At 36.9% G+C, this 21,109-nt stretch overlaps 1 protein-coding gene across 2 annotated transcripts in view; it reads left to right on the top strand.

Annotated features, from left to right (window-relative positions):
• The window catches only part of galnt14 (UDP-N-acetyl-alpha-D-galactosamine:polypeptide N-acetylgalactosaminyltransferase 14 (GalNAc-T14)), a 42,920-nt gene that overhangs the window by 9,434 nt on the left and 12,377 nt on the right, over positions 1–21,109 (top strand). For both annotated transcript variants that reach the window (XM_056269144.1, XM_056269145.1), the window contains exons 3-8: positions 9,596–9,694; positions 13,575–13,642; positions 14,342–14,407; positions 17,286–17,407; positions 18,379–18,466; positions 18,746–18,830. In XM_056269144.1, coding sequence (XP_056125119.1) covers positions 9,596–9,694; positions 13,575–13,642; positions 14,342–14,407; positions 17,286–17,407; positions 18,379–18,466; positions 18,746–18,830 — 528 coding nt within the window. The remainder of the gene's footprint in view (positions 1–9,595; positions 9,695–13,574; positions 13,643–14,341; positions 14,408–17,285; positions 17,408–18,378; positions 18,467–18,745; positions 18,831–21,109) is intronic.

The following is a 21,109-nucleotide window of genomic DNA, read 5'->3' as shown; positions in this document are numbered from 1 at the left end:
TTCATGTTTACCCTGTTTACACCTGGTATATAAACATCCATCTCGGGTATTCAGATCACAAGTGATCAGCTGTGACAGATTTTCTCATGTTACCACTTGTGTTCATGTTCATTGAGAGGAATTTGTCATGTTGAAAAAGAAAAAGCCAACACACTGTTGCTTCCAAATATACTTGAATTTTTCAGCTCACTGCAAATGTTATGCTTACAGGGATTCCCAAGAATTTGCATGTATTTGTATTTCTTTTAAAGCTACACTTAACCAACTAGTTTAAATTAAATCTCTTTGTTTTATTGCAGTGGATGATTAATAGATGAGTAAGCAGTCTTTCAGTGTTGTCCCAGACACATCAGGACGTATACAAATATTTACACTACAGACATGATACTGTCACATGCGTTTCTGTCCACATGTGATCATAAGTTAAATCCAGGTCTAAACAGGGTCAAAGTCTCAACTGAAGAATCTTTTATTTGCATTCCTTGAATAAACAAGAACTTTCATCATAACATTCTCAACATCATTGCTTGGGTTCAGAAATAGGAAAGTAAGTTTTTGTTTTTATGTAACTAGCTTAAGCCCAGATTAAATCTGTAAAAAAAATACCTTTCTGCAAAATAAATGCAAGTTCTTAGTTTGAATCTCTTTTTTATTAGATTAAAATTAAAATATTAAAATTAAAATAATACTTTAGTAGCAGACTAGGCTTTATATAGATTACAGTTAAGTTACAGCTTGTAACAGTAACAAACAACTAAAATAACTTCATTGGGGTTTAGAAAACATCATACGCTGAGTTTTCTGAAAATAGCAGACATATTTTATAGCGAGGACCCCTTTTGTCAACAGAGAAAATTATTGATGTGCCTTGCCAACTAAAACCTAACCATGGGTTATTCTCAGTTGCACAGTCTCCAAAAATATGCAGGTATATGTCAGGTTTATAAGAAATCCTATAGAGAGCTGTTGAGACCTCTATAGCAGTGCAGTATAATTCTCTATAAAATAATTCTTGCAGGGGCTGGGAGACAGTAGAGAGAATCTCAGATAAAAGGTGAGGAGGCGGCTCATTATGCAGGCCCAGTGCTCTAATGCGATACTCTCTCTCTTTCACGGTGTCAACTATTTTCTATGTTGCCCTCGTTTCTTCCTTCCTCTTACATGACTCAAATGCCTTTGTAATTACAGTAGGAACACCACACTCATTGTTCATTCCGTTGTTGACCAGTAGCACAATATTGAAATTTCCAGGGAAATGCAATCAAAGTGCCAACCGTACCTCTTAATTAACTTTAGCTGAAATTGGACAAACAAAGGATAATTCTACCGTTCCAGCAGGAGCCACTGTTTGATTGTGGCTTTGGACGGCAGTATCGACGCAAGGTTTTTGTTGACTATATTTAGTCAATAAATAGAACCTTGCAGGATTTAGATTTTCACTTTTAACAAGCTTCTATTGAATCTTGGTGCATTTTTTCATACTGCATGATCATATTAGAGTACATTAAGCAACCTAACATGGACCATCCGCACTGAACATTTTCTATCAGTTTACACATTCCTTCAGGTGTCTTCAGACGAGCTTAGTCCTATCAGTATGGGGAAGCCAAAATGCTACATCTCAGGCTGAACTGGAAGAGCATTCACTCAAATGCAGAATGAAACTTTGACAGCCATCTGTGGCGAGACCCTGGTCCTTTCACTTAGCCTGGTACCTGAACCTCATTTTGCTTCAGAGAAAAGAGCCACCACCAGAGGAAATTAGCATGAACCTCAATTCAGAAGGACTTTCATTTCTCAAGGGCTAATAACAGATAAGCTCAGGCACCAGGAGCTTTGCAAATGTTGTTCATTAAAGCTGCCATTTATTCAATTCAAAAAGAGGCTTCCGAGTCACCGTGATTTAAACACCAGGGAGGGGGTGGAATATAACCATGGCAAAGATGGCCTGTAGTTTTTAAGATTACTAAAACACAGCAGTCTGACTTGATGAATTTCTTTGAAAGACACTTACGTTTTTACTGTCTACTTTGCACCTTCTTGCAGAAAGCAGGATATTATCAGGATTTCCAATTTTAAATTGTTACATTTTATACAACAGTTAGTTTCAGGCCTTGAATCCTCAAATGACTGGCCAAATAGAGTGCTGATAACAGTCCAACAGCACCCGAACTTAAGCCTTGTTCAGACTACCTGTCCAAATCCGATTTTTGTGCACATCCGATTGGAATCCGATATAGCAATTGTGAACGGCAAAAAAAAAAATCACATGAATAACATTTTTACAAATCCGTTTAAAGCTACATTCATATGTGGTTTGAAATCCTTTTCAAATCTCATTTCTGACCACTCTGATCGGATTTCATGTAGCTTAAATGTGCACTTTCTCACGCCACGTAAAACGTATACATGTCAGACGTCGTTGCAGAAACAAGGTTGCATTGTGTTTGTAGGTGCTAAATCTAATACTTTAAGCTACTGAGTTGTTTGGTCCCGGAGTAATTAGGTTGACTCACTTTCTTGCTTTGGTGTTACGTTGTGTACTTCATCCATAAGAAACGAGAAGACCATTCTTCCGTTGCATCACCATACACAGTTTATTGGCTCTACAACATAATGTCCAATTTTGGATTTTCCATTTACATATTAAAGAGAAGTTTACATACGTTCACCGCTTTCGCTGTTGCGGTCAAAACACTTCCCTACAGCATAAGGAAGGTCACCTATATATACACTGATATCTCTATAATGTTCACAGCGCCACTCAATGGTCAAAATGAGAATAACTTATCACCTTTATAAACACATTTTGACTCCTACAGTGTTGGTGTCAATGTGCAGGTCACACAGAAAATTATAATATAATGGAGACATCTCTGTGGTCCAGTGATTAGATGTCGTCACTTCTTTCACTGTGCGGCAGAGACGGCAGCACAGAATAAAGCCGCTCATGCTAGCCTCTGTTTCTGTCGCTGCTTTATTAGTTTTCCAGCACTGCAGCTACACATTGTCATATTCTAAGACAACAATGCAAACCCCTCCATGTGGTTTTTGGTTTAGTCCTACCAACTTAACGCCATTGCTGTGGAAACCAACTTCATTTCAATATTCCGCAAAACGAAAGAGAGTCACGGAACACACAAATCAGGTCTGAACCAGTGGGGATTTCTTTAAGACTGCAAGGGAAGCTCGGCTTCCCCTATAATGTCAAAAAATTAATGGTCAAATATGTACTATTGTGTTAACATTTTATTGACTAAAAATGCGTTAGAACACCTTCATCTCGAAGACGAGTTCGTTCAGAATCAGCTACATATAGCAGGTCGGCTGACTCGATTTCCTTCTCATACATTCCCGTAGCGTCACAATGCATTTCCCTGTTGAAGCCCAGCGTCCATTGACTTCAATGGGGCTGCTTTGAACAGTTTTTTTCAGTGCTTCGAAACTTTGAAACATTGGATAAATGCTGCGATTATGTCCCGCCCACGGACGCTCAGCGTCTCTCGGGTGAATGGAGGAGTGGGCTGGCCTGGACTCCGGGCTTCTGCGTGATGATTGGAGGGTCTGTCGAAAGACTGCATCTCCTTTTGATTGACAGCGATTTTGTACAATAAAAAGTTTCTGACGCTGAAGGTATTCGAGCTCTGTCCCATCGCGGTTTTTGCAAGAGTACTAGAAAGACAATCTACTGCAACCTATTTCTTGGTATTTGCTTGGCGATTTCAATCTGATACACATATAATCGGATTTGGACTGACAGTGTGAACAAGGCTTTTTCAGTGACTCTTTCTGCTGATTAAATGCTGGTCTTTATAAGTGAGTAATTGAATCATTAATCTTCAATTCCGAATCAAGTGACTGTCTTTGTAAGTTATTGAATCATTTATTTAACCGATTCATTCAAAACCTTGATTCTTTCAAGAATAATACAAGTTGACTGTCTTATACTGTAAGTGAGTCATTGAGTGAGATGAATACATTTGAATATGTGAATATGTCTACATTTTGTAACATTGTTTTCATTTCTAACAAAGCAATCTTCCCAGATGTCCACATTTGGCAGAGATTCGACATTTAATGTTTTAAATCTATCTTCGCATGAATGCAGGACTGGACCCTTTTATAGCCATTTATGAGTGAAATGTTACTGTAATTCAGTTGTATTGTGAGTTATGGCTGCTGTATAATGACGTTCAAATAGCCTACATGGCAATGGTGAAACTATGAATTTGTAAATCAATACAGTGTTAGCAACTGCAATCGATAGATCACTGCAATGATAGGAAACCATTATACTGAGCACCCTAGACATTTTTAACATTGCAAGGACACGCTGTCATGAAAAATTAAATACCGGTAGATGTAATTTATTCAGGTGAATGTCATGACAGGACACTGAAATTCTGATATATGTAACGAAACAGTTTTTTGAAGTGTTTATTTTCTTCCTTCCAGAAACATAATTGACCATTTTTCTTTGATGCTTTTATGACTTACATTTTAGGCTTCATCTTCCTCTAATTAGAGTCAACCCCTCTGTATCTGCTCCCACTGCTCAGTAATGATGGGCATGTGCATGTGGCAAGCCTGAGAGGAAGTGCCTCAGATCATCAGCAGTAGCCAATTAGACACCAAGGACAGTGTCCTCACACTAGCATCCTTCCAAAACAAGCACAGGCTCTTTAAACTGATGATCTCATGCTCAACACTTGAAGAACCATGATACAGTATCTCCAGTTTTCCCTCTTGCTTCATGTTAGGTCTCCACTGCCTTATCAATAAGGCATTCTTTTTGGATATTTTGGTACTGTTTATTTCTCATTGTAGCTCAAGCTTATATTGCCTCCTGGGCCTTTCTCACTCGCCAAGGTTGGAGCAGTGTCACTCAGTTCCCTAGAGCTCTTAGACATCCTATTGTGTGTATAACAAAAGGAGCACCTGAAGGGCGTTTGCATCTCCACAGAGCATCTGAGACATGAATACATATTTTCGTGATAAACTTCCTCGTCGGTTCCTATCATTGTTCTTCGTATATAAAACAATAAAGCATGCAGAGCAATTACTCACTAGAGCAGCTTATTTAATTAGCTTTTCCTGTCTTTTCCTATTTGTCATATGCACTATTTTCATTGGTGTGGCCATATGTTGTGATATTGTCCAGCAGTAGCAATCTTAAGGAGAACGAGCTGTATACATCATAATGAGAAACGCTAAGACCAAATTCCCAGTTCCCAATTTTCTCAGGGACACATCCATCATTTTAGCGAAATATCAAGTACACAGCAAAATGCTTCCCCTCTCCCAGATGTTGTTTTCTGACAGAAACCCTAATGATGTTCTGTGTTTTGCTGTTTAAAGCATCCCCCTATCTCAAAAGACCTTGGGCTATAGCTGCATTGAGCGATGGATCCCGCTCTCAGGCTGGCTTCAAACAGAATATAAAGCTGTGAACGCAGCCCTTAGCTCATAAAGTGTGTTTAAGGCTCATCTTACTGTATTGATGAATGAATAAGCAAAAGCAGGATATATATGTACCTTATTCCAAAGCAAATTTATCATGACTGTTTAACCCCCAAAAGTTTTGACATTAAATGTAAATACATCTGCACTTTACAGTATGGGTTGCTCCAACAGAACACTGATGCTCTGATTAAACTATTTTAGAGACTATGGCTTGTCTAATGAATGGTGAAATCTATATCACGTTATTTCACAGTTTGACTCAATATTTAAATGATCGCATTAGAGTGAAAAGAATATAGAAAAGCCTAAATTACACTCTGCTAAACAGTCAATTTCAGTCATTTTCAATAGCAGGCTTTCCAGACAGATTGGCTCTGTTCCAAAACCAAGTGAACTGCCTACGTAGGCAGCATTCTAAAACCTCATTCGCAAGCTCCTTGATGCCTTTTGAGATAACTAATTGACCATTTTGCTCCAATAATGTTTGTCCTTTGCATTGTTATGCCTATTACAGTTTGATTGTTAGCTTAGATACGTGTTAACAGTAAACTTTTTTTAATAAACACATTTCGAGTCGAATATCCTATATGTGGTTTGTGTAAGAAGCACTATAAGACTGCATTTGTACGCAGCAGAGATCAAGGCGGCTCACCAGGTTGGAACAGAGCCATTAATTAAAGGTACAATATGCAGGATTTTTCGCCACCAGGGGTCGCTAACCTCTTACAATAACAAAGGCGTATAATGATGACGTTTATTCCGCATTAAGCGCAAGTATGGATCTTGTCGTCAAGCTGATGGATCTTTTATGGATGAGTAAATACATTGATGTTTTTAACATGACTGTGGTGTGAAGCAGGGCGCGATTGCTAGACGTATACCAGCGCCACACGCAACGCGAGTCCCGCGGATATAAAGGAATAAGGACATTTCATTTTACCGAACTACACGCAAGTGCTGAATTAATACTCAAACAGGTCAGTTTATTAGACGAATTAAACTTGAGGTAACGCAGCGCTGTTTCACTTGCTCTAACAGTTACACTATCACACTAAACGGCATTTGTGGGTGGAATGTTGTTAGTTAACTTAGGTTGTTTGTTGGCTGTATGAGACTAAGCTAGATTAACATTAGAGAATAACATACAGATCATATTCTAACTTTTCATCATGTTGAACTACATAACATTGATTAGTTTTATGTACATTTGCTCACCTGTCTAATAAAGTAACATGCAACACTCCCGTCTCTGTCAAGTCGAAGTTAGTCGCGGACGTGTAGCTCTCGGCATCTCTTCGTTTTAGTCCTCTTTTTGTCTCAAAGTCTGCTTGCCATGGTCCATAATGTTTGAACAAAACAACAACAGCGTGAGCGTCCTTCTAGGCATAACGGGCATAACCCAGTTGTCAACGTCTGTCGCCATAGTTACTATTGCAGTACGAGGTCAAACCTGGCGGAAACCAGGGGTAACGCGGATATGACGCCATTGACTGGCCTGCTCACACGCCCCGTTTCCTTGGTTAAAATCGCAATTTTCTCACGATTTACAAATAGTTGGAAACATTTGGGATATTGTAAGTAATCAACTAAACAAAATATATAACATTGGCCTAGTGGTTTTTGGATATTTTACTGCAAAAATCCTGGGTAACACTTTACTTGAAGGGGTGTGCATAAGACTAACATGACACCTTCATAATCATGACATGACACATGTTATGAATATGAAGGAAGTTTTATGCATGTTTGTGACAACTGTCATTAAGTGTCATTCGCTCAATTATGACATTTTTAATGCAAATATGACATTGTTTGAGATGTCTTTGTTATGACACCTTGACATAAACCAATACATCATAACCTGTCAGTGTCTTTGTCATGACAACTTGACATTACTAAGACAACACAACCTGTCATAAACATGACATAGCAGATTAATTATCAAACTTAAGAAACCACTTAGCTTTATTGGTTAACATTACATTAAATTGTCAGGTGGTTGGTTTTGACATTGGCTGTCATGAAGCCATTATAACTGTTTAATGACAAATTCAATTTGTACCACTGTAGTTGAGGTCACATGACAGTTTAACTTAATTTAATGTCAAGTTGTCATGACAAAGACACTGACAGGTTATGATGTTATGGTTTATGTCAAGGTGTCATAACAAAGACATCTTAAACAATGTCATATTTGCATTCAAAATGTCATTATTGAGCGAAAGACACTTAATGACAGTTGTCATAAACATGCATAAACCCTACTTCATATTCATGACATATGTTATGTCATGGTTATGAAGGTGTCATGTCAGTCTTATGTACACCCCTTCAAGTAAAGTGTTACCAAATCCTGCATATTGTACCTTTAAAGGGTTAGTTCACCCAAAAATGAAAATTCTGTCAGTAATTATTCATCCTCATGTTGTTCCAACCCCGTAAGACACAAATTAAGATATTTTTGATGAAATCTGAGAGCTGTCTCACTCCTTCATAGGCTTCTTGGTAATTTCATTCTGCCGGCCCAGAAAAGTTAGTAAAAACATCGTTAAAATAGTTCAAGTGACTACAGTGGCTCAACCTTAAGTTTATCAAGAGACGAGAATACTTTTTGTGCGCAAAAAAAACTAAAATAACAACTTTATTCAACTATTCATTTTCTTCTGTGTGGGCCTCTGACGTGAGTTCATGAGAGCGCCACTACGCATGCGTGAGAACTGGGAAGATGATGCTCACGATCATTTGATGGGAAAAGTGTGAAAGGTAAGCCATTCATTTTGCACCATTGGTAAGGCACTTTTACGTTTTCATGTTGGTTTCTCACGATTCGGACATCCAGGAAATGCACACTTTAGAACCATTTTAAACACTACATCAAGACCCATCTGCGTCATCTTCTCAGTTCTCGCGCATGCATCGTGGCGCTCTCGTGAACTCTATTTTGTCGCTTGTAAGTAGTGCTGCTACTAATATAACTAATTTAAAAAGGGTTTTATAGGAATTGTGGATATATGTGAGACCACCTCAAATTTTTGGTTTACTGAAGTAGTGATGAAAAATCTAGTTAAGTGATGTTCACAGATGTATGTGCTTGTATAAAGATTTTTACTAAAGCCATTACTGTGCAGGCAATCGAGTACAATGACCACCCACTTTGTTTGGTTCTGGAAATGATTTTGCCATTCAATTTTTCATAAGGACATTAAAGAAATCTTCATTTTAAAGTTCTCAGTCATAAATCAAACCAAAAGACATGCTTTTTTGGGGCATGTCTTTGTAAAATAATGGTGTAAATACCAGTAAATTGACTAGAGTAAACCTTAGTAAATCACCTTGCATGATTCATTTAAATACTCTCATCCCATAAATCTTGCATCTGAAAGGGAAACTCCTACAAATGCATATGCAATATGTTCAGCCGCAAAAATAACCTTGTCCACGCCTTTTCAGTGCAATTTTTTTTTCAGTGTCCCTGACAGTATTTTTTTTAACGCCAAAAGAGCTTTTGCGCTGGAGTAAGCTGTTAGTAAATCTGGCCATATGTGTTATATATACTTAGTTGGTCATTTTGATCTTTTGTTTTTTTCTTGTCCACTGACACTTTTTACAACCACAACCTAAAGTCTCCTGTTTTTCTGAGTTGGAGCGCTGCAGGGTAATGGTTGGTGTTTACCGCAAGTCAGAATGTTCATCCTCAAAACAAAGTGCTTTTTGCTGGCCAACTCCTCCTGCTGTTGGGGTGAAGCGAAAATGCTATTTATTTTTAATCAGATCCTCCATTATTGATGCTCCTGCTCCTCTGGGTTTTGCCTGCTGTCCTTACCATTCTAACCACATGCTCTCTCTTCCTCCACACAATGGGGTGCTGGGCAACATCTCTCTTGACCATGGCCCCTGTTTTATATTGTCCATCCTTAAATGCTCACTGGTTACTAAACTACCTTAAAAACCATTTATTTACGCATTTCAGCAGTTGCTGTTGTTCGCCATATGCTTACGGACTGCCTTGACCTCCTTTAAGTTTGGTTATTTAGTATGTGTAAATTTAGCAAAGGTTTTGCCACACGTTAAACTGATGCTTAATTAGTACCACAGAGTCTCATTATTTTTGACTCCCTCCTGTCTCTCCCAGGTGTACAACACTGCACTATGACCCCGACCTGCCATCCACCACCATAGTGATCACGTTCCACAATGAGGCACGATCTACCCTACTGCGCACAGTTATAAGGTAAGGCTTGGACATTAATCCATCTGTTCCATTCTCATGCATATTTGTTAATTTTTTTCTTGTGAAAGAAAATTGACCTTTTATCTCCAATTGTGCTATAAAACTAGGCACTATTATTTCCTTTCCCCTTGTTCAGACAGAATATGCAAAAATTGTATCTTTAGGGGTAAAACAGATTTTCACTGGGAAAGTACCCTCAAAGGACATCTTTGTATGTTATTTACCACTAAAAGTATTATTCACTTCAGTTTGACCTACTGTAGGTTGATGGAGCACTGAGCAAGTCTTACTGTACACTGTAGCTGCAGGTCAGGGCACATGTCAATATAGCTTCAGTCTAGCTTAGAGTAGCCCACAAGAGACAAGGAGTCCATTTTAATCATCAGTTCCCTAAGCAGTTATTTTATTGGAGTAAAGCTTTGTGCATGTACTTAAGAATATATTAAGATATTATTTTCCCTATCTTCTAATTACCATAAAGCAGAAGTATTAATACTGATATCTACTTTGTAGTATTTATACTTTAAATTTTATTTATATTTTACTTTTAACTTATACTTTTAGGTTTGTAAGTATTTGTTGGACTGCCTTAAATTTATGTTGAGTTAAATAAAAAAAATGAAAATAATTTTTCACTAATGAGAAAATAATGAATTTTCATGAAAATAATGTCACAATGCAAATACGTCAACGGATAGGTTTCGTTTTCTTAATGGTCCTAGAAATATTAGGGTTGAGGATTGTCAAATACCCAGGATATGAATTAACATGAATAAAAAATATTGATTCAAGCACCTGCAGTATCAATGCAATTTACAACTATAATGCAACTATAATATGAAAATTTAAATATAATTTATCGGTAAGACTTCACAATAAGTTAGTTAATTTGGTTCATTACTGTGCATTAACTAATATTAATAAATACAACTTTTGATTTTAATAAAGTAGCCTATTAGTAAATGTTGAAATTAACATTAACAAAGATTAATACATGCTGTAGAAATCCAGTTCATTAGTTCATGTTCATGTGAAATATGACTTGCATTAGCAGTATCCAGGTGCAGTTTGGCTCTTGAGGCTGCGGTGAAGCGATGTGATGTGAGGTGTTTTGCCCTCGAGTGTGTGGAATCTAAACTACTCTCATCACACATTAGTCATGGCAGCTCTTGTACACAACAGAAATGACTTTCGCCCTGCTTTAACCCTCAACCTTTGTTAAAGTTACCAACCATTTAACAATATATTTGACAATAATGTCAAAATATCCTTTTGATTGACTCAATTTGCTAGACACCTTGTTGTCAAAGCTGTATTAAACCTTATCTTTCAATGACCTATTCCCTATGTGGGGAATCTCTCTCTCTCATGCACATGAACACTCAAAGATCCCTTCACATGAGTGCTCTCATAAACTAAACATTCACACAGAGTGGGTTTGAAGTTTAGACCCCAGGCAATTTCTGATGGGTGTTGCTGCTGACAGAGGTTATTACTAGAGGGGAGTCCTAAGAGGTGGAAGAGAACTTTCTGGAGCATTTCTTGGTTTCCTCAGACTGACCTTGCGGCTACTTATCAGGCAAAGGAGAGAGAGCGAGAGAGATGTGAGAGGAGGTATTGTGGAGAGGCTGTTTGTTTTTCTTCACCTCTCAGGTATAGTGAGGTCAGAACAGACCTTGGCGACATCTACAGAACACAGGCGCTATTTCCTCCTGTCTCAAGATGAGCAATTCGTACTGTAGACTAAAAAAAGCAGTTCAGGAAATAAATAAGAAGGGACATGAATTTATTTGCCAGAATGTCCTTAAAAAACTTTTAACATTCCTGTCAGTGTGATGGATGACAAGCAGCTATGTTGCATTATTTGCACCTGAAAGCAGCACAGAGTTTATGTTAATTTATATAAATTGGTGGAATAATTATTTATTCAGATTATCTAAAAAAAAGTATCTGATACTTTCAACATTTTATAAAATGAGTTACTTCTTTTAAAATCATTCAATCATACATAGCAGGATATACTATATCTTTCAATATGGCAATACATTACATTGGACATATCATATCATGTTTTTATTTTTATGGCAGTAAAAAAACATTTTTGCATACATTTAGAAAAGTCTTTTATATTAGTAAGTTCAAGAAAAATGTGAATCCTCTTATAACTGCTTTAAAGTAGAAAATGAGTTGCAGTAATTTTTTTGTCAATGTGTTTTTACCAAATGCTGCACAATTTAGAGCCACATTGACTGAACCTGTTTTATAGTTCAGATTGCCGGTTTCAAAGCCTCGGTTGGGCGTCATAGCCAATGCGCTATACCCTGCTCCTACAAAGCCACCTACGAAACTAAAAATCAATAGACTGACATTCACTCCCACAGTCAGTACAGCAGTGATAGGAAACAGCAGCAGAAATTGGTGTTGAAAGTGCTTTGATTTTTAATTAGTCTTTAAGCAGGTGTAAAATGATAGGAGGGACAGTATTCCACTTCAATCAAAACAAATCAGCGAGCAAAGTTACTGTCACTTGAAAGTAAAAATATCTCAGTGTAAAGCAGTTAAATCCATGTAGTATGCAAAATGTTTTGATTGTTAAAAAATGTCTTGACTGAGAGAAGGTAAGCCTTAGGGAGGTCGAATGACCGAAATGCTGCAAATACAAATTTTTTTTTTTTTTTTTTTTTTTTTAGTTTATATTATTATTTTATTTTTATTCATATTTTTTTTGTGTGCGACTGAAATGTGATGATCTTAAAGCTCTGTAGAGATTCCAAGTAAATTTGCATTGTGCATGCATGTGTTTATCTGTGTATGTTAGCGTTTGTATCTGTGCGCATGTTCGGTACAGGGAGATGAATGTGTCTCACTGACTCAGACATGTTGAAACATACCCGTGAGGTGAGCGTGAGTGCAATGCGATCAGTCACCTAGCGTGAGGACAAAGAAAAGAGGTTTAGTAGAGATCTGTGCTCTTCAACTGCACAGCACTGCATACACATCACCATAGCATCTCCTCCATACCTGGCAACATAACTGTTTATTTATTTCTGGCGAAATGGCTAAAACTGGTCTGAAACAACTGCACATATTTTTATAGTATTATATAACATTATTTCTGAAGATATAGTCAATATAGTAGTAAAACAAATTACGTATTAATAATTCAATTTTGGTATACCTAATAAGGCTTTCTCTCCAGAAATGGATCTCATATGTTAAACTGGATATGAAGTGTCACCCATAAAGAACTCAGCAGTAAGTTATGGTGTATGTTTTGAAATGAAATTAAAGTACTTCTGCTGTAGGCTATATATTCTTTTTTTACCTTGCAAATAGTCATGTTAATAAACTTGCAATTATTATTACAGTTTCTTACAGTATTACTACAGTATTTTAAATACAAATCTGTGTAAATAAGTATTTAGACCTTTTTTTATTTATATACTATTATAGTATTTATTGATATTTTGAATCAGCTTTTATTTTATGATTTCAGTTTTCATTTTTAAGTTTTTGTAATTTTGTTAACTGTTTTTTGTCATTGTTTTAATTTTTATTAATTAGACTTTTCATTGATAAAATATTTCCATGTATTATTATTTCTGTTTTAGTAATTTTAGGACTTTACTTTAAACTTGATTTCAGTTACAATAGTAGGCATGGCAACATTTCTTATAGTTCTTTTTAAAGTTTAAGTTGTTCATCTAATATTTATATTTTATTTTATTTCAGCTATATTTCAATTGCACTGTAACAGCAATAACAGCACTGATATAGACCTCAAGAAAGATTAATTTTATAGCCTACAGCCTAAAGAGATTTGTATTACAGTTTTCTGCTGGACAGCAATTCAGACCGTTTTAATTCTGTTTCTCTTCAGTGTGTTGAATCGGACTCCTGTGCATCTGATTCATGAGATCATACTGGTGGACGACTTTAGCGAAGATCGTGAGTACCAGCACTGTGTATTACAGCATTTTTCAAATTATATATGTTATTAATAAAGTACAAAATTCATATTCTAATGTCATGACTGCACTCTTTAGTTACATTCATATATTTGATTAATATTTTAAATAAAAAAATACATTTACAGTCAAACCAAAAATTAGTCAGACACCAAATATAATTTTTTATATTTGTTTAGGGTGCAGGACACTAGTTAATTGATGTAAGTGACGATAGAAAAAATAAAGTAAACTGTGACATAGTATACCCCAAAATTCTTCATACAGTGGACAACCAGTAACATTTATAAAAATTTGGGACCAAAAATTATTCAGACACTTTGACCTGACCATGTTTTGCTTAAGTGTTTTTTCTTTAATTACTAATGTGACCTTTTTACAGTCTGCACAGTCTGAACAAAATTAAGCATTGCTTGGTAATTGGTTGACCTAAATTGGTGTTATCTAATTGTGTACTTAAATTTAACAGCTGACAGCTATTCAACCTAATTCATTTGTGAGACAGTCTAACAGAAGGATTGCCCAAACCAGTGAAATATCAACTGATTTGATAACTCTAAGTTCTTGTCATATTTTATTAACATTTTCTAAACTATAGCGAACAAACTGATAATGTGAGAAAGGTTGAAGGTGTCTGAATAAATTTTGGTTTGACTTTAAATCTATCTGTTCTTTTCAGCAAATGACTGCCTTCTTCTCACCAAGTTGCCCAAAGTAAAGTGTTTTCGCAATAAACGCAGAGAAGGTAGGCCTCTGATGACGTCTCTGTCACTCTCCCTTTCCCTATGAATTACGTGGTGTCTGTCTGGAGTTAATAAGTATCCATCATCCATCCTGTTCACAGTACAGCTCTCCGTCGTTTGGCATCCCCTGTGGCATCAATAATCCATAGATATTAGATCATTTTCAAAAATCCTCAGCCATGTGCTGAATGGCATAGCAGGCTCACTGGGGCAAGGCAGGAAAAAAATTGGGAAAGGCCCGTTAGCAACTGCCATCTACGTGACCAATGATGGCGAAAAAAGTGCCTAAACCTTGTCGCCAATTTGTGGTGTCTTTCAGGAGTTAATAAGTAATGAGGCACATGAGACAGGAGTTGTGTTAACTTCATCAATCTTGTTTACTCATTTACTTCCGTTCTCCCCCAACTTACGTCATTACACCACAGTTTAGACTTCCTTTTCAAAATAGTCCCAATATAATTCTACCCACAAACACAACAAATTAAATATTTCATTTTGGGGTTGCAACATGCCTGTTTGTAATACCATCCAGATTCTAAAAGCAGCTGTTTGATTTTCGCCTGTGTGCTGGCGAGTGTTTTAACAGCAGGTGGTGCATTACTGGGAGGGTGACTGTGAACAGACTGTGAAGAAGATTACTGCACATTGACTGAAGCTCTGGTCTGTGTTTCACACTTCCTTACATGTACCGGTTGCACAGGTGGAAAACAGAGCATACAGTTCCCCCCCCCACGCACTCGTGCTGTCATCCGTATCTTTCCATTTGGATGAACAGTCAAATATATTGAGTCTAGAGGGTGATGGAACATGGATTAGTTGGCAAGCAGCTTGCATAGACATAGATTTAAACTCTTGATAAAAAAAAAAAAACATTTAAAAGTCAATTTGTAAGCAGAGCATTTCGATGTGCATCTAACTGAAACCATTGGTCTTAAACCGTTATAGCAAATATTGATTTTGCCACTGCTGTACAGCCTGTGGCAGATTTTATGTCGGCTGTTGTTCGGAATAGCCCTTAGAGATTGACTTTGGTTAAAATGCCAACTTAATGTTTAATGAAATCCTATTAGCACGGTTTAACAACATTATGGATGTTGAAAGGTTAAGTCATCTTTATGGCTGGTTAGCTTTTTGGTAAATTAAGCAGGTCAAGCTTTACATACATTTCCATGTCCAATTTGAATTTAAATTTCTCATTTAGTTTATTAGCACTATGCTTTTAATGTCACTGGGCCAAAATGCATTTAGATGTTAATAACTGGATTTTCATACTCTCTGACGGTAATATGAGTAGGGCTTCCTTGTGCAAAACTCGCTGCCACAATGCAAAGGTGTTATGGATGATTGCAGGGTGCTGATATGTGGTTGATAAGGTGTTCTGAGCAGTGGTATTTTAGTATTATTTATATACTATTATAGTATTTATTAGTATTTTTAATTCGTTTTTTAATTATTTATATTTTCAGTTTACATTTTAATTTCAGTAAAAAGAAAATAGTTTTATTATTTGCTTTTGTCATTTTTTAATATTTATATGTAGCTCTAATTTATTTCAGTTTTAGCTTTAATATTTTCATGCTTTAACTTAAACTTAAAACATTTCTAATTTAATTTTTTTTTCTGATATTTATATTTTATTTTAGTTCAGCTTTATTTTAATGACCTAAAACATTTTTTTTTTATAGTTTTAGATAACAATAACAACTCTGGTTCTGAATGGTTGCTAGGCGGTCAATTCTATGAATTGAACCTATGAATTCTTCTCCATAGATAAGGCTTGATTCCCTCCTTCATTTTAAATCTGTTGGATTTATTTTCTAATTTCATCATCTGCCAGGCAAAGTCCAATCCCTAAGAAAAATAATAGTGCAGCTCTTCTAAATAAGATGCAAATAAGCTAATCAGTCGCATCCCTAGCTAGTTATGCACAAAAGTTTAATACCAGGGCTTTGAAGTTCCCTAAACCAAAGTAAGAGAAAGCTCCACTAATAATGATAATATTAATAATAATAATAATAATAATGTAACATTCACTCATCACTGTTACCTAAAACGTGAAGAAAGAAACATTGCAAAGTTCTTATTAGTAATGATAATCCACTTGCTGCCCTCTCCCTGTTTATTCCAGCGCTCCGAGGTTCCATTACACACTGTCACACATTGTCGCTTAGACAGCATTGATTAATGCAGAAAACCCCTGTGCAGCCAACTCTGTACAAGAGAAAATTGTTAAAAGGTTTAAGGCATTTAAACCCCATTGTCGTCCCGGAGCTACAAACAGGGTGTGCGGTTCTGCTATGTTAACTCTATTAGCTGTAGGTGAATGTAATCACTGCCGTTCACTCACTTTCTCTCTCTCTTTCATTGTCTGTCTTTCTCGCTCTTTCTTTCCTTCTCCATCTGCCCAGCTCATACACAGAGGGGCCACACTGGCCCAATATGCATGCACACACAAACACAGCCTGCTCTCAACAACTCTGTAGAGGGTGCGCTCACCCATCTGGAAAATACAGCCTTATTGAGGATGAAATGGGATTTTTAATTGGCTGAAGTTGCCATGCAGCGTGAAACTTTGCACGAGTCTTGCACGTTTACAATTATTATGCATCCTCAGTCAGGCTCTACCGATTTAACAGCCTTGCCTTCATGGAAAAGCTTCTTGCTCTGATTCGATAATAACCATAAGGCTTTAATTGTCCCTTCAACTAATCAGATTTAAATGGCTCTTCTCATATCTTTTTCTGTGAATGAGATTGTTGAGATGAGAGTATTTGTCAGTTTAACAGGCTTCTCAACAGATGTAATGTGTTGCTCGAATTCTCCATTGCCCCTGATCACCCTATCTCTGTGTGTGTGTGTGTGTGTGTGTTTGTTTCACAGGACTGATCCGGTCCAGGGTTCGAGGGGCGGATGCTGCGGGAGCCGGGATCCTGACCTTTTTGGACAGTCACTGTGAGGTCAACAAAGATTGGCTGCCTCCATTGCTGCAGAGGGTCAAAGAGGTACAATTTTACACTCATTCTTATTGTGGCCGTGATCTTTTGAGTATTTTTGCCTGGCTTCTGTGGTATTGTCTCCTTTTTCAGTTCATTTTCAATGGGAGAGAGTTAGCAGGCAGAATGGAGGCGGCACTGAATGCAGCACCGCTGGCCAAGCACATGCACGGAAATCCTGCCGCTTTGTTCTGTCTGACTGTTAGCAGCACAGTCATTTGACATATGTCATTTGACATATTTTAGCAGCAAAAATTCTAAATATTTTGAAGAAAATCTATATATAAACTTTTATTTGAAATATCTTAGTAGTGCACAACATTAAACGGCACACAGCAAAAAAAAAAAAAAAAAAAAATTCACATCAATAGTACAATTCTTTTCACAACAATAAAATGGTGATTTTATTCACAACCAATCGGCATTTAGCTTTTATTGGCACAAAAAACAACATGGAGGAAAACTGTTGTTAATTTCTCTGAGCACTATGACACATTTTATGGAGAAATAAATGTTGTTTGGTTATGTTTGATCACAAGCAAAGCGTTACCCTTTTTTAAAAATACCTGTAATTCAAGTGTGAACTCAGAACTCATATGTTAACTCAGAAGTGACAAGATTTTCTCACCTAGAACAAAATGAATAAAATCAAATTTTTCTAAATGCATTTCATTAGCAGTTTGAAGTAGTTTGAAAGCCTTTAGTGCTGACACATCTCAAGTATTCTTTTCTTTCAGCAGGACTATTTTGTGAGGCATGAGAGGGTTGAGCGATGAGGTCAGAGCGTCTGGTGTAATGATGTTGGATGAGTGTGTGTGCACATTCACTCACTCTTAGTAACACAGATAATCCCAGCTCTCGCTGATTTTCCACCTCCTTTGTTGTGAAATCAAGCTGAACAGACAGAGTCGAGCCATCCACATACCCATTCAAGTCTCTTGTGGTCTTTTGTCTCAATTTGTAATTTTTTCATTTTTCAGGACCCGACCTGTGTCGCAAGTCCTGTGATTGACATCATTAATATGGACACGTTTGCCTATGTCGCCGCTTCCTCAGACTTGCGAGGAGGTAAAAACTGTGAATTATAATCCTCCATTCAATGTCCCGCTGACATCAAGGGGCGTCGGTCATACTCCCCAATCAGCGGTGTCACCCAGAAACAAATCTAACAATTATCCATGATGAAAGCCCTGGCCTATCATCAGCAGTACACTTTAATCATCACAGCCACTATGGTGTACTGTGTAATTATGACTCATAAAAATGTAAGTTACAAGAATTTAGAGCAAAAAGATCTTTATTGATCTCTCTGTCTTTCTCCTGTCTCTCCCTCCATCTCTGCCGCAGGCTTCGACTGGAGTTTGCATTTTAAATGGGAGCAACTATCAGCTGAAAAGCGAGCCAAGAGAGCTGACCCTACAGAGCCCATTAAGTAGGTGAAGAGAAGCAAAGGGGATTTAAAAAAAAAAAAAAACATTCTGCTAAATGAGGACAGAGGTTTGGTCTAACATCTATTGGGCTTCATGTTTAGCTTCTTGTTTTTTTATTTGTTTGCTGTAAGTTCAAATTACTCTCCGAAAAAGCGTTTAAAGCATCACTGTAACTATTGTTTGCATTTGGACTTAGGGTTAGCGGTTTCTAAGTATTAAACTAGCACAATGGTTCTCAACCAGGAGGCCAGGGGACACTAGGGTTTCTTCAGCAAGCTTCCAAGAGGGCCACAAGATGAATAAAAAGTATTTCAATTAATACATTATCATTTTATATTAAATTAATTTAACTTTAATCAAAAATTTAACTTTAATCAAAAATTTAACTTTAATCTAAAAACGTTAAAAGAAGGGCGGGACCCATATCTCACATCTAGGGTCCAGAATGTCATAGAGATTCTTTTCACTTGGGCCAACAAACAATTACCTGTAAGCGCCCTAGAAACCACTCACAACACTCTAGCAACTGCAAAGCAACATGCTTAAATCACTCACAACACCTTAGAAACTGCATAACAATGCCCTGACAAAAAAAAATCTATTGGGTCTCATCTATTTTGAGATTTACTGTATGTTTGATTAGAATTATTTTGTATAAATCAAAATTTTATGAAGTGAATGATTTCAATCTCAGTTTGATATACTGATTAGTTTCATTTTGATTATAATTGACAATTAGCTTTTTGTGATTGGTGAGAATTGGCATGGTCTCAAATACACGAGAAGAATGGAGCCTCTTTTACACTTACATTGTGGGGGCGAGTTTTACATGGGAAAGCATCATTTGCATTTTCTTCAGAAAATATAAAAATAAGTTGGTTAATATTATTTTCCTCCCTTGTGTGGCCTTGGTAGCAAAAAAAACAAGTTATTTCAGATGTGGAAAAATGTACTGCATTTTAAATAAATTCAGTCAGAATAACAATCAAAAATTCTTCAGAATAACATGCTGAAAATCATCCCTTGTTAGAGCAGGGGCAATTATTAGGAACGTATGTAGTATTTTAATTTCATGTCTTTGAAGGGAGAAAAGGGCCTTTGAAGCATTGATTTCCACTGAGAAGATCAGTCTGGTTGATCATTAAGAACTGAGGAATTATATAATAATTTAAATATTGAGTTGCTATAAAATGATGTAATTCATCATTTTTGATTGTTTAAACAAAGCAATATCAACCTTTAAATCCTAATTGTTTTTTCTTCTCCTCAATCGTCTCTCTCTCTCTCTCTCTCTCTCTCTCTCTCTCTCTCTCTCTCTCTCTCTCTCTCTCTCTCTCTCTCTCTCTCTCTCTCTCTCTCTCTCTCCTCTTGTTGTGGTGTAATCCACATTGTTCCTAGCTCTCTCAAAGGCTGTTGTAATGAAGGCTGTTAATAGCTCAGATAAGCAGGCAGTCAGGCTGAGAGAGGCTCAGATCCCGTCTGCTCCTGCGTGTGTTGTGCACCAGCCTGGGTCTCTCACAGCCCATCCGCCAACAGATGCAGAAGAGATCGATGATAACTGAGTGACTGAGAGCTGTGTGTGTGTGTGTGTGTGTGTGTGTGTGTGTGTGTGTGTGTGTGTGTGTGTGTGTGTGTGTGTGTGTGTGTGTGTGTGTGCGTGTGGACACTGATGGGAGGTAGTGGTGTGTATATCAGGATGATATGTGAGAGGGACCGCACAACTATGACCCTGACTGACAGCCAGTTGTTTTCTTGGCTAGCAAGAGTTTGTGTATGTGTTACATACACTGTCATTTAAAAGTTTGTGGTCGGTAGCCTACGATTTTTGAAAAAATGTTTTGAGAGAATCGTCTTATGCTCACTGGGGCTATATTTATCACTGGGGCTATATTTATTTATGTATGTACACTACAGGAAATTAATCCAAACACACCAGGGGTGTGCATTAGCATCCAGAGTGGGTTTGGTGACACTTAAAGTAGATTTAAATGTTATGTTCTTCTATGACCTTCCCATAACAGTTATTATTAGAGGTATTTGCTAAGACATACTTGGGATCAATGTCTGTTTAAACTCATAAATGGTCCCACATGTTTGAGCTATGGACACCTCTGATCATGCCACTTGTTAAGGAGATGTGCATTGTTATTTTTCCAAGTGATCCGATTTAGGATTATTACATCTTTTCAAGTCTGGCAGTGATGTATGCTTTTCATTTATTTGCATACCTTTATCCAAGAAATTAATTTTATTGCATTATTTAAAATTCATTCACACTCTC

This window comes from Rhinichthys klamathensis, unplaced genomic scaffold (genome assembly GCF_029890125.1).
Source record: "Rhinichthys klamathensis goyatoka isolate OS25496 unplaced genomic scaffold, OSU_Roscu_1.1 h1tg000281l_1, whole genome shotgun sequence".
In the NCBI taxonomy this organism is placed as follows: Eukaryota; Metazoa; Chordata; class Actinopteri; order Cypriniformes; family Leuciscidae; genus Rhinichthys; species Rhinichthys klamathensis.
The sequence above is the reverse complement of the archived record's forward strand: the minus strand, read 5'-3'. Positions and strand labels throughout refer to the sequence as shown.